We start from the raw sequence: 14,221 nt of genomic DNA on the forward strand, positions 1-14,221 counted from the left end.
ACACACACACACACATACATACATATACATACACACGCACACATATATATGTATATACACCAATGATTGTGCGGTTTGAAGAGCTCTTTGAAACATGTTCAGCTCTATTCCTCGGGCTCGTATTAAATAGCTCCCCATATGTTCTCCATGCCTCTGAGAGCAGACCTGATCTGTGATGGATGGTGGAAACATTACAAGCTAATAGAATGAACTGAAGCTCGCAGCCTTAAACTACCCACCTAAAGCTGGTTTTACTACTGCTAACTGTCACGATGTGTTGCTTTTTACTCATTTAATTGAACTGCATCATTTCTTAAAACGTCGTACGTTACTTTGCCAAGCAAGGCCGTATTCAGTATAGAACGGAGCGTGATAATGACGTTCTCTTCAATTAAGAGAGGTCGATATGCAGATAACATAAAACAAATAACACAGCTAGACGGCCACAAAGTAACAAAACAGGTTCACGTTAGACAACGTTTAGCTAACAGCTAGCTAGCGTTGATCAGGTCAGGTGAGCGCTGCAGCTCACCACACACGTTAGCTACACATCATTCAAATTAGCATCGCGAACAAAGCAGCTAACGCTAGAAACGAACGCTTTCCTTTAGACTGATGAGCATTTTCAGGAAGAATACGAATCCCACCAACATGCTAAACGTGAATGCTTCCCTGGCAGTCAATTAACGCTGAGACAACCTTCCTTACTCAACAGCTGTTGTCACAACGGTAGCTAACATTAGCATTTGCCGCTAACTGGACTAGCTTCAGCCCAGCTAGCTGCCTGTAGTTACCTATTCTGCACAGCTAGCTTGACAGCAGGAACGACGACGGTGATGTCCCCACGGTTTCTGGAAGTCCTGATTTTCACCTGCGACTGATACAATTTCTGGTTGAATGTGAAATTACATTCAGTGGGATTCCCGGTTGTGCAGTCTTCAGCGTTACTCCATCTTGGACCCTTGTGTTTGTTGGCACAGGACGCTGCCTCTTGTCGAGTGCGGCGGTGCAGGTTTTCTGGTGCTATTACAAATTTAGCGATGATATGCGGGAGCATAATGCAGATGTGTCATAGTCACCGCAGTTATACACGCGAGAACACGTTTTTATAATCTCATAATTTTGACTTTTCCCCCTTTTCTTTTTTACTGAAAACCAGTGACAAGTCCTTCCATTATTTAAACATGTGGACAGGCGAAAATGTTTAGCTTTTTATCCCGTTGCTGCAGCCGAGTACCGATACACTGCGTGCAGGTCGGTAGTCATTGGTAGGCTACACAGGAGATGTATTTGTTAAACAAGCATTGACTTGGTTGTCTTCATCTCAGCGTCCTGGTCTCCATGGTAATCTCCGCCTCATGAACACGCATAGCATCAGATAATCTGGCCCCAGACAATATTCACCATCAAAGGCATCCTGTCCATTAACACAGCTGTGATCAAGCCCTGATACACTCATTTACATGCAAATATTTTTGATTTCCTCCCCCCCCCCAAAGAAATCAAAGAATCATTTAAAGAATATTTTATTACATAAGCATCTTCGAGAATTTGCGCCTTCTCTTATTTTAAACAGGTTAAAACACTACAGTTACATTTTTAGGTCAGTATGTACAATGATATTAACACACAAAATAAGAAATATGCTTAAAACTGCTCCTTGCAGAGCCTGCTCTACATCGCCAAATTTATACAGCCTAACGACAGTTATTGTTTTCCCTCAAATGGCTTGTCTTCATCATGGCTGAGCTTTCACGACAGTGTGTGACAGAACAAACCATCCGTTCACATCAGTCATTAGTTGCTTGTGTGTTAAGTAATGTAGTAATAAACCTAAGGGCTACATTCTCATCTCTGTTTTTGGTCACTGATTCCTGGGGCTGGGTATGAAAACCTCTTGACTTTAAGTAGAGACTACTCTGTACTGACTCGAGCGTTGACAAACTGCATCAAAGTTGGCACAAAGTCTGAATCTGTCAATTTGGCTTTCCCGTGGCATTCACTCAAACCTCTGCCATGCTTAACCATAACCTAAATATGAACCTGAATGAAGCCCTGACCCCAACCACAAAGGGTCGTGCTGTGGGACACTATTTGAAAGGGGGTTAATAGATCCAGCATCAACAAATGTCTAACCATACACAGCTCCATTAACCCCGAGGAAGACTTGTCCGTCTTTGTTCAGTTAAATACAAGAAACATCTGCAAACATCAGCTCATGTACATACGGTCTCTGTGCTCTAACTGAAAGAGGAGCAGTGTGATAAGATCGACCCACTGAACCAGTAGTAGCGTAATCAATATATAACCTGTTAAAACAAAATGCCATACATACCTCCAGCACGTGAAGCAGTGCCACCTTGTGTTCAATACCAGAACTGTGCACCCACCATGACGTCAATACCAACAAAAAAACAAAAACAAGTACCATCATCCCGGCTTAGAGTGGAACAAGGCGAACCATGATTTCAATACACTGTTTAAATCCTAAAAGGAATGTTTAAAAATGTACAAAATAGAACTGCTGACACAACAAAACACTGCGGTGCGCACTAGGATTCCACTCCTTGGAGTTTCTTTATGGAAGGATTAGTTTTTTGCTCGTTCCTCTAACATCTTTCCAGTGACTCGTACACTATAGACACATGAATAAGTATAAAAGCAAGAAAACAAAAACACGGTAAACGGTTTAAGTACCAAATAAAATGCTCCAACGAGCAGGCTCTGATTTCCAATCTCACACGGAGGAAAGAAAATAAAAAACTAGAAAGGTCTGTACTGCCGCAGATGGGAACCTCCAGCAGGTGTGATGTATGTGGATGTGAGGGAGAGTCTGAGCCGCTGGTGAAAATGAACACGGTGGCGTTGGTGTCTGGTACAGCACAACAGGCTGAGGTAGAGCGGCAGTGACTTGTTAAACTCTCGCTGATTGGCTTAAAGAAAAGGGGCGTAAAAACTATTTTGTGACCATTTCAGAGACATAATATTGAAGCTCAGGTTTCAACATCTAAAATATAACAACCGGTAAAACTTTGTACTAGGAACCAGAAATTTGACAGTACGAGGTGTAGATTGACAACCAGGGCAATATGGATAACTGCACACACACACATCACCATACACACACACACACACACACACACACACACACACACACACACAAATAAATGACTTCTGACCATACAGCAGCGAGAAGCACACAAGGCATAAGAGGTACCGCTTCATAAAATGGACTCGGAGGGGAAAAGGTGACATTAAAATCACACTGGAATCAGTCTTCAGATCAGATCAGCTGACTGTAGACCAGCTGGAGAAGATGCTATGTTGTGTAGAGATTAACCTGCATGTGTCTCTTCATGAAGTTAACTTGGGGACAGCAGGCGTCTTTGTTCGTGTCCATGTGCTGTCCTGCTTCTCGTGTCTGGACTGAAGTCACAGATGGATCCTCAGTCAACACGAACGTTAACTTCTGATCCTTGTCGTTTCCTCAAAACCCCCCGACTCCTTCCCTCCAACCCTTCCTTCTGAAGAAGGAAGGGTTTGTTGCTCTCCTGCTTTTCAGTTCAACCTGCAGGGCGCTCGTCTGTAGATTCACCTCCCGCTCTCCGGCCCGCTCCGTTTGCTGCAGCTCTGTTGGGTGTTCTCCTCTGTCACAAGTCGGTGACTTTATTCTCCACGGCGGCCGCGATCTGCTGCAGCCGGTAGCCCAGCTGCATCTTCTGGGCCGTGGGGTCCTCCTCCAGAGCCGTGATGATCTGAGGACGGCACGGTGATGGGTGGAGACACAAAAATAAAATGCATTGTTCCCGTTAGCAGAAATGTACTGAAAGATTAAAAATGAAAAACACACACACATAAACCACATGACGAATAAGGTAAAACTGACAGAAAAAAGGAGCAGTTGTATTTTCCCTTTAAAGGATTTTTCCTTTTCCAAACTATGGACCTAAATACATCAAATAAAACAAATATATTGAATATACTATACTGTCTATCATCTAAAAAACTCATGGCTGTCCGCCTGACCAGCTTTCACTTCAGTGGACAGTTTTAGCTTCAACTATGTGGCCAGGTCATTTTTATTCTATATGAACAAAGTCAGAAGAGAAGACCTGACTGAAGAAGAAGCTACTTATTCCTCCTTCGACATAAAACAGCAGCCAGCTTAACATGCAGCTCCTACGACCGCGTGTTAGGGCCGTTGTAGGTAAAGAAATACATAAAGTACTGAGCTGGGGAAGAAACGCAATATCCCCAAAAAACACTTTCAAAAAAATTTCAAAGTCGTAAATTTATGAGAAAGACAGACACACTGATTTTCTCTGAAACTATTAAGCCATACATCCTCAGAAATTGTGCCAAACCAAGGTAATGCCATCTGGAGTCTGAATTTCGTTGCTCCTACATTAGTGTTACCATGGTAAACTCCTGAAAAGATACATATACTGTACGTGGTGTGTTGAGGTTGATCCAACCTTGCGTAGTGGTACCATGACAAAAAAAACACTTTCTGAAATATTTTTCTGGTAAATTTGTGACATTTTGTTTTGGTTGTAAATTCATAAATTCAGAGTTTTCTTTTCAGAATAATACTCCCCTCCCCCGGCTCTGTTATTCTAACATTTTTACTCCAGAATCCGGTGTAAACACAAATGCAAGCAAGCGATCGTTGATCGGACTTTACCGAGCACATTATCACACCATCTCTGTGTTGCACCACGATACACTGACTGAGCGATAAACACACCTGGTCGTAGTACTTGTTGATGTACTTGTAAAGCTCGTGCAGTGCGACCAGGTAGTTGAGCTCTCCGGAGTAGTTCTGAAACACAAAGCATGCTGGTTAGACGTCCACCTGTGGGTCTGTGGACGGCTCTCCTCCGAGCTGAGGCTGCACTCACTCACCCTGGACAGTTCGGCCAGAGCGGAGTTCATCTCCTGGTCACTGGCTGAGATGGTCTGCCTAATGTCAGCATAGTACCTGCAAGGAAGGCAACTGTGATCAACTTCAGCTGCCTGACAGACTGACAACACACGGCTTTAAGAAGATGAAGAAAACATGTCTCATACGAACAGAGAGCTTCAAGAAATGTGGAGAAAATGAGCCGAGAACTGTAAACATACTTATAATGCGTTGTAATCTACTTACAGTATAATTGTAATAATCATAGGCACTTATTGACATTCATAATGCTTTATAACAATAAGCATACCATTTAATAAAGCATTTAATGACTACTAAGTTCAAGTACCATAATACTTGATTGATAGTCAGACAGGATCATAGTGTATCATAATCTCCATAGTCGTAATGCATTATAATGTGATTATAAATTAATCCAACCCGGGCGCCTATCATTGGCAACCCACTGCTCCCTATATACAGGGATGGGTCAAATGCAGAAGGCAAATTTCGTGTATATGTATATGACAATAAAAATGGTTTCTTCTTTCTTCTTATTGTTTGCTTTGAGTAAAGTGAAAATATATTTTTGCATAGATTTAATTATTCGCTTTACTTAAAGCAAACAATGTCCACTTAGTCATTTTTAATCCCATTATAATGCATTAGAACAGTGATAATGATGCATTATAAAAACATTGAAATGTATTACAACTATGGGATTATAATACACTATGATCATTGCAAAACAAATGTCAGTGAGTGACCTTTAGTTATGACCTTATTAGTCATTAAAACATGCTCTATAGTGTGCTATGATTAATGTTATAAAACAAAATGTATATTTACGAGTGCATACAGTGTTATAAACAGATAATGCATCATCATAAGTTAGTTAATAATGCATTATAAATACTATTTGGTGTAGGTTTTAGAATCGGAACCCACCTTTCTACCATCTGCTTGTAGCGGGGGATGTCTCTGGCATACAGCAGCTTGTTGATGGGAGAGTCCTGTCACAAAGACACGAGGGGATGACAACAAACATCAATTATAGCCTCAACCTTTCCTTCTCGTCTTCCATGATATCTGTATTTGAAAAAGCCTTTTGTTCTGTTTCAGTAGTAGAAAATGAGCCGACTGAAAAGCTAAACAACTATCTGAAATAACAACGGGAGGTGTTTTTAAATCAGTCCTCTCTCAGTTGTGATGAGCATGAAGCGTGTGCTTTGCTTGCTCCCATCCGGACTCACCCGTCCCAGCTTGTGCTCAGCGATGGTGCAGGAGTCCATGAAGGTTTGGGAGATGACAGTCAGCACGGCGTCCACGTGGTCCGACGCCTGGACGTCAAAGATAAACTGAGGGTTCTTCACAATATTGATCCAGAAACGCAGAGGGAGACTGGAGAGGCAGAGGAAACGTTAGAACCGCTAACTCCTTCGAACATCCAGCTTGAAGTGATTGGAACTCATTGTTACAAACATGAAATACAATTGATCCGTGGGTAAAATCTAATATCTCTTTGAACCCCTCACATTCCTGGACAATGTCATCCTCATATCCTCATGTGTCCATGCTGTACCTGTTGGTCTTCCATATGTGTATCGTCTCTGGGTCGGAGATGCCGTGTTTTCCCGCCTGGTCGTCCAGCAGGTCGAAGAAGTATTTGACGGCCAGCGGGACGGGACGACTGGTGCTGAGGATCACTGTGAACAGATCGTCTACAAACTTCTGCAGCGTCCCCTGAAGAGCGTGGAGGAGGAGAGTCAAAAGGATTCAGTGCCCATCAATGTATGCAGTGTGTCAATGTGTTCACTGTGGGTGGCATGAGGGTCGCTGTTATATACCGGTATCAATGACAACAGTGATGTGTAAACTATGAAATATTGATATCTTCATAATGCCCATATGTTAACGGTGTGCTTCTGAAATCCCGCAAATACAGAGGCTTGGTCAGTGCCGCTCAGCGTCTGATACCGAGGGACCCTTCAACGGGCTTTCAGCTAAGTCCAATGTAACCGCTCCCGTGTCATTATTAGACGGCCACAGCAACTGACGTAGAATATAGAGCGAGACATTTTGCATAAGGCGGGGAGGTTGGAAGGGTCAAACAAACAGGACCTTCACCTAGGAGACTGCTGTTCATGTCCCGTGTGAATCAAAGTCAACATGGACTTAGTTCACTTTAATTATGTTCGGTAACTGAGTACTTAACTAAGGCCAGCTCTAAACATAATAAAGTACCTTTGTTCTAAAACAAACCAAGTAGAGATGAATTTTGAGATGACACTGTAGGCATGAAACCAGCAGAAACTGTGCATTTCCTGTGAACATAGAAGTTTATTTTGAAAAGCACTATACATGTAACGAGCAGAAACTGACGCTGGAGGGGAACCTAGTGCGTCATAGTTTAAAGCGTAGGCCACTGACCAAGTGCTGACAATGTGTTAATAACAAAGTTAAAGATGAATTTGACTGGTCAAGTTATTATTATTATTTTTTTGTTTTAAAATGTTCTGTAGAAGCGATAATATTTTTATTGTGACTTACTTTTATTGTGTAGTAAAAATCTGATATTGTGACATCTATATATAAGGACTTGGACGTGAATGACTGTTGTTGCTGGATTCCCACGTGAATCAATATGTACCAAAATCACACAGCTGTATAAAATCTACATTCCTGTATATGTGTGTGTGTGTGTGTGTACCTTCATGGACAGCAGGCGGGTCAGGTAGATCTCAGGGATGGCCTTGGCCCTCTCTCTCTCCCTCAGGCTGCCTCTGCGGTGTTTGGGCAGCTCGGGCTCCTCGCTGGCTTTCACCAGATGCCACAGCCTCACTCCTCCTTCATCTGCATCCTCCAGCATGGGAGTCTCTGCACAGGTCAATGTTTCACACTTAGTACAGCTCACTGACTAGTGGTGCCCTGATATACACAAAGCTCACCATCTTCATGTTTGATGAATCAAAAACTATTATGGGAATCTATAGAGATTCACTTGGACTATAAAGAAATCTGGTGTCAATGAAAACATTTACAAAAATACTATTTGCAGCACATTTGCTCTGTAGTTTCGATGTTTCTTGTCTAAATGAGTGTATCGGCCCATTTACCTTAAACTGTCACCAACACTACAACCTTTCAAAGCCTAGACTTACTTTACAAACGACTAGAGAGTGGGAGGAGTGTATGAATTTAGGTAGTTGAATCTTAGTGGTCAAGTCTTGCCCAATGTTGACTGATTGTCGAACCATGTTTATTTTTTGCTCATTGATCGCCCTTTGTTGAGCTTTGTTGTTCTATAGAAAAGCAGTAAAAACAACAAATTTGTTTGCTGAGATACAGAACAGCAGAATTTCAGAACAATGGACAGCGCTGTGTGTGTGTGTATGTATTAATCAGACAGACAGACAGAAGGGAAAGGACAGAGGAGTGAAGGACAGTCAACGAGAGAGCAGGAAGCCTCAGACAGCTGTTTCTACGTGACTCCCTCTGCTGATTTTAGAAAAAGAAAAAGAAAATGATATTTAGCGCTTTGTTCTATTTTGAAACAGCAGCCTTACGTTGTTGTCTTTCAGCTTTTCTAAAGGTTATCGTCAAGATGCTGCCGATGGAGAGTGACTCTTAGTCTACATTGTTTTTCTGTATTGTCAAGAGGATAGTATTCCATCACAAAGGCTATATATCATGATTTATTGAGAGAAGCCAAGCCATTCTATGTAGAATCAGACATTCAGCACCCCCATACAGCATGGATGGAATGATCCTGTGTTTCATAACCACATATTTCCAACATTAAGTCTGGTTTAACTGTTCGGGACAATGGAATCAGGCTGCTTAGACTGCATCGTTCAACTGTTCAGGGTCATCGGCATGTTACTGTAACAGTTGTACACGTGGAGAGGTGGTTGGCTAACATTCTGTTGGTTTTTTTGGTGGCAGTTTGATCCCCATGAGCAGATTTATTATTTACTAGAACACATGTTAACTCACTCTCTCCCGCCACGTAGTCGTGGTTGTCATGGTGAATGTGTTTGGTGTGGCGAGGGACCAGCGCTACCGTCGCACTGTCTGGGACCTGATGAACAACACAAAGTATACAGTTGTATTATATACTAGATCACAAACCCCCTTTAAAATAGTGATAGTGTTAGTGGAGCGTGACCTCTGACCTTGTAGTGCTGCAGCGTGTTGAGGCGTTTCCAGTTGCCCTGAACCACTGATGTCAAGTCCTCGTCTGACAAGATGAGATGACCGGCAACACCGGAGCGCCACTCTGAACGACACACAGCAGCCACAAGGTGAGCACAGAGTGCGTAAACCCTTCAAAGTGGGAGTATGTGATGGTTACATGGTTAACTAGGTGCTTTTCCAGTATGTATTCATGTCGGTGTTTTGGTCAGTTGGGGTTCTTTTGGTATTAACAGCACACATTGTCATTTAACGCGGTGAGAATGTGGGTGAAAGACGGACCAATGAATGGACTGTCCTTGTATTTATTTGTGTCGTGCAGTAGGGGGCAGCACAGCTCAACAAATGGAACAGAAAACCCTTGAAGGCAAGTGAACCAATTCATATTTTCTCTCATTTAACTGAAGTATGAATAGAAAAAAAGCTAGAATGGATTTCAAGGGTCAGAGTGCAGGGGGATGTATTAGCAGAAATGGAATATAGTATTCATAACTATGTTTTCACTGGTGTGTAATCACCTGAAACTATGAAACACCGGCTCTAGAGAGCCTTTCAGGTTTTGATGTTACCTGAAGACCACTGTGGTTCTCTACATGCTTGAAAATGGAGGGGTTAGTGGAGGTGCATTCAGCTGGCTGCAGTAACAACCACACCTCTAGATGTCACTAAATCTTGCACACTGCTCCCTTTTAGCGGCAGGTGTGTGATGCAACGTGTACAGATTCTCACCCAGGTCCAACGAGTCTGCATGGGGTCGGTGGGAGAAGGAGGTGCCCTTGTACACCTGATCCAGCAGCTTCTCTTTCACCTGTGTGATGGTGTCACAGTCCAGCACTTTGGAGGGCAGAGGCTGGCTCTCGTTCACTCCGCCACCCTGCACCAACACATTCAGAGTCTGCAGGAGAAGCGTGAAAAGAGATGTTGAGAGGATGAAAGTGGTGAATAACGAAACTTCCTGAAGGTCGAGGTGGATGTCTGGGACTCTGTAATTAGATGCCAACGATCATTTGGTCTGAAGTCAGAGTGCTCCTCACCAGGGTCTTGTACTCCACGTCCTCCCGCAGCAGGCGGTTATCATTGAGCGTGTACTTGGCCTTGCCGGTCACAGCGTCCACCGGCCCTTTATCTACCTGGTGCTTTATGGCCCTGAACAGCATGTAGAGAGACTCCCCTGCTGAGTCCTGCACGTACACGCACACACACTGAAGTCAATTAGCACTGGTCCAACACTCTACAGGAGACAGCAAAGGTCTCAAATGACAAGGACATTCTTTAAATCAGTGACTTGCAACTTTGTGCCGAAGAGGCTGAAAAGTTTATATTCTACAAAATCAAAGTCCATCAGGAAAGTCTTAAACTACTACTACTTACAATTGATGGACACAGGCTTTTCTTTTTTTAATAACACCATTCCCTCTATATGGGAACATTTCTGGTGAAATCTCCCCACGGCAGTACTTAAACCTTTGGACTGCACATTCATCTCCTTTTTAAAGTTGCACTGGGAAATGACGCATGGGATACATCACATTACTTTTTAAACATGATAAAACAGTGGCCTTAACATAAACATAATTACATACGTAATTAACCTGGTTCATCTTTTTTATTTTCCATTAACAATTACACAAAGCCATGTGAACTGATGGACTAACATTGACTTAATCTGTGGAAGCTCCGGTTCAAACTTAGACCAAAACTTTTCCATGGATGTCAGTCTTTGAGCCACGACAAAGGCCAAAATGTGGCCTGCAACACACCAGGTAAGGCTTGTTTTTAGCCAAGTCGACTGCAGGAAAGGCCTTCTGCTACTGAAGCAGGTGTTGATCACATGCAACCCCTACCGGCCGGTTAAGAAGAGTGATGAGACAATTATCTATTACCTATTATCAGATTTTTAAGTATTCTATGATCAAATTGCTTGAAAAATAGTGCATATAGAAACCAAAATGCCCCTCGACCCCCCCCTCCCTAGGTCAGGGTTGAGACCCGAATGTCTGGCTCCACCCCTTTTTAAAATGTTACTAAAATAACTTAAAGAAAACTTAAAAACCTGTCCCCTTTGGTGGTCCGAACGTTTTTGACTGAGATGAAATGTTTTTCGTGACCTACCCTGAGGAAAGCGTAGAGGCAGATGGACATCCAGTTGGTCAGCAGCTTCTCCACCACCGTCTCCGTTCTGGAGAGAAGGAACACAGTTTTAATCTCTGCTGTTCATCTTTAACACCTTTAAACTATGACCTCTTCCTCTTACCGTCGCAGCATCAGTTTGGGGTTCTTGGCCACGTACTGCTCCACCAGGTCGTTGAGGAGGGTCTTGAGGATGTCGGTGAAATACTCCAGTTTACCGTGCAGCGACACCGTCAGCAGGGAGGCCACATAGGCCCTGTCTCTGGGAGAGAAGGTCCGCTGGCTCTCCAGAGTGTGAATGAACTGAGAGTAAGAGAAGAGCGGCAGATTATCCCCGTGTTCAAAACGTAGGCGTCGTCTTAAAGTCTCATGACGCCGTCGGTGGCGGCGGCGACTACCTTGGTGAGGAAGAGTTTACTGTTGAGCAGGTTGGACAGCTGCACCAGGCCCTGCTCCACCGTCTGCCTCCGACACTCCTGGACGTCCAGGTCTCGCCTCAGCGGAGACTCCCGGTGGCCGGGGAAGAAGATGCGCTCAGCGTACCTCCGGTAGTCAAGGAACGGGATGCCGGAGCCCACCAGGTCGCTGGACACGTCCATCATCTCCGTCATCAGATCTGAGTGAGGAGGAGGAGGAGGGGTGAATGATCAGGAGGTGTCGCTACAAGCCCTTTTGCCTTCAGCCTCGACTCCATGATATATTCAAAGTGTGTGCTGGGAACTGTGTTGGGAGGTCGGAGCTGGTAAATATTGACACTGGCTGGCTAAAATTAAACTCCTCTGCAGCAGCCGTGTGGGATGAGAGGAACATTTCATCTAGGGGGCGTGATGTAATGGGATAATCGCAGTGTGGCCAGTGCGAAAACAAAGCAGAGCTGTTGGCCTCCGCGAACTAAAACAAACTTTTCTCGTTCTTCCGTCTCTGGCCCTCCTCTCCAAACCTCCTCCCTCTCTTTCCTGCGCTCTCCTCCGTAACGGCTCTCTTTTACCTGTGAACTCTTTCTTGCAGCGGTCTCTCACGCTGGTTTCCAGGTTCTCCAGCTGGATCTGGACCTTCTTGTAGTCTCTCAGAGCCTGCTTACTCTTTCTCCTGGTATGTGGGGGGGAGGGGGGGGTAGAGAACAGAGGATAAGTAATACCAGTTTCACACTGGATTAGTGGGAATCCAGTGAGATTGTGAAAAAGGTTGACTCAAGTAATTTGAGCCAACAAACCCCCACCAGCAAGGATCAGGGTCACAATGGAAACACTGCCTGATTGGGTAACACCCAAAGGTGACGACCCTGATCCTACTGTTCCCATAATGCTCTGGGAGACGTAAACAGGAAGTATAATGTTGCCATGGATTCAATGAGCTTGACTTTCTTTTAACACACACTGATCTGATATGAAATAGTTCAGTGTTTCTTGTTTTACTAAAAGGTTTTCTTTTTGTGCATTAAAGAACCTGACAGACAGCATTCTGTTCAGACTTGAGTTTTATGGAAATGTGGCGACGAGGTCTGACCCTGTAGGACTCGTGTTTCCCTTTTATGTTAAACTGAATGTTTAATTGCCGTCACATTTATGTAATGAGGTGAGTGTCTGAAAGGGGCTTCAAATTACAATTTAGTCGGTACTCAGAAACTATTGATGATGTTTAGTAACAAGCCCTAATTAGTTCTCAATATCATCAAAACATTGCACTTTAGATCTGCTAGTGGTCACAAAGTCCACACACTACAGACCTGCCCCTGTCTTTAGAGGGGATGTCCAGGGGGAGATCAAAGGTCACATAGAAGGTGTACATCATCTGAAAGCTGGAGACATGAAGATTCATGTGAGACGCAATTAGCACTGTGTCAAGCTGTTCGGGTTGATATCATCTGTTACACAGATTTGTTGCTAAATTTAACAAATTTTAACTACTCGAGAACTGACAAAAACTGATTAAAGAAAGTCCCTCCAAAATACCACATTCAGACACCAAGACCTTGTGGAACACCAGAGAAAAACGCATGCTGTGATTTGGTATCGAAGACTTTTGACTTCTGGAGATTTCTACAAGAATTGCATTTTTTCTCTGCAATTGGTTGGCGAGCACTTCTGGTGTGGAACCTGCTCAGAAACCCCTTATTGTCAATAAAGCTTCTGAATGATCTGGGTCCGTAGATTGTGGTTGTAATGTTTCATGAGGCTAGAGGTCACAACAGGTAATTTTATACAGAGATGTCAAGTTTCACAAAGTAGTCTCACTACAATGAAATGGCTACTATGAGGACTGACTTCATCCCACATGAATACAACTGAGCTCATTGGATCCACAAGAGGCTCAGCTGTCCAGTCAAACTCAGTTCATGCTCAATTTAAAGACTGTTGAGGGACCCCAGTATGCAGAAATATTCAAATACACCATTTTTAAAAAGGGCAGAAATAACAGTTATACTGCATGCAAAACAACTGCATGTGATGATCCTAAAGTGGGCGTGTCTGTAAAGGGGAGACTCATGGGAACCATAGAACTCTTTTCATTCTCATATCTTGAGGTGAGGTGTGTGTGAATATGGCAATGCCAGTTCTTATCCCACCAAAATGTGGAGCATTACTTAGACCTCTTCCCGGCACCCAGTCTGACATTGTTGGACCAGTGGACTCATCAGGTGGTCTAGTTTCATATGACACCAGTATCTTAACTCTAAGTGGGCTGTCGGATCACTAACAGGTTAACTGACCTATAAATCACTCTTCTTTGTCTACACTCAGCTAGACGGGGAACACACACAGAATCACACGGTCCACACACCAACCTGTAAATGAGCACGATGATGAGCACGATGAGGGCTACTATGGACGCCCCGACCCCAACTCCAATCTGAGCCTCCAGGGGGAAGGTGGACAGGCTGAGGTTGTCATACTGAACCTTACCCAGGGAGAAGTTCAGGTTGCCCATTTGGACCTGAAACAAACAAACACACACACACACACACACACACACACACACACACACACACACACA

At 43.7% G+C, this 14,221-nt stretch overlaps 1 protein-coding gene across 4 annotated transcripts in view; it reads right to left on the reverse strand.

The window, feature by feature from the left end:
• Positions 1 to 1,513: 1,513 nt before the first annotated feature.
• Positions 1,514 to 14,221, reverse strand: part of LOC116400921 (plexin-B1-like) — a 110,365-nt gene continuing 97,657 nt past the window's right edge. For all 4 annotated transcript variants that reach the window (XM_031879030.1, XM_031879029.1, XM_031879032.1 and 1 more), the window contains 16 exons: positions 14,013 to 14,161; positions 12,216 to 12,316; positions 11,626 to 11,843; positions 11,352 to 11,530; positions 11,210 to 11,276; positions 10,132 to 10,278; positions 9,827 to 9,992; positions 9,079 to 9,182; positions 8,900 to 8,984; positions 7,614 to 7,780; positions 6,486 to 6,646; positions 6,157 to 6,304; positions 5,852 to 5,916; positions 4,906 to 4,981; positions 4,748 to 4,822; positions 1,514 to 3,755 (listed from right to left, as the gene is read on the reverse strand). In XM_031879030.1, coding sequence (XP_031734890.1) covers positions 3,651 to 3,755; positions 4,748 to 4,822; positions 4,906 to 4,981; positions 5,852 to 5,916; positions 6,157 to 6,304; positions 6,486 to 6,646; positions 7,614 to 7,780; positions 8,900 to 8,984; positions 9,079 to 9,182; positions 9,827 to 9,992; positions 10,132 to 10,278; positions 11,210 to 11,276; positions 11,352 to 11,530; positions 11,626 to 11,843; positions 12,216 to 12,316; positions 14,013 to 14,161 — 2,013 coding nt within the window. In that variant the 3' untranslated portion in view covers positions 1,514 to 3,650. The remainder of the gene's footprint in view (positions 3,756 to 4,747; positions 4,823 to 4,905; positions 4,982 to 5,851; positions 5,917 to 6,156; positions 6,305 to 6,485; positions 6,647 to 7,613; positions 7,781 to 8,899; positions 8,985 to 9,078; positions 9,183 to 9,826; positions 9,993 to 10,131; positions 10,279 to 11,209; positions 11,277 to 11,351; positions 11,531 to 11,625; positions 11,844 to 12,215; positions 12,317 to 14,012; positions 14,162 to 14,221) is intronic.

This window comes from Anarrhichthys ocellatus, unplaced genomic scaffold (genome assembly GCF_004355925.1).
Source record: "Anarrhichthys ocellatus isolate YVR2014 unplaced genomic scaffold, GSC_Weel_1.0 scaffold218, whole genome shotgun sequence".
Lineage (NCBI taxonomy): Eukaryota > Metazoa > Chordata > Actinopteri > Perciformes > Anarhichadidae > Anarrhichthys > Anarrhichthys ocellatus.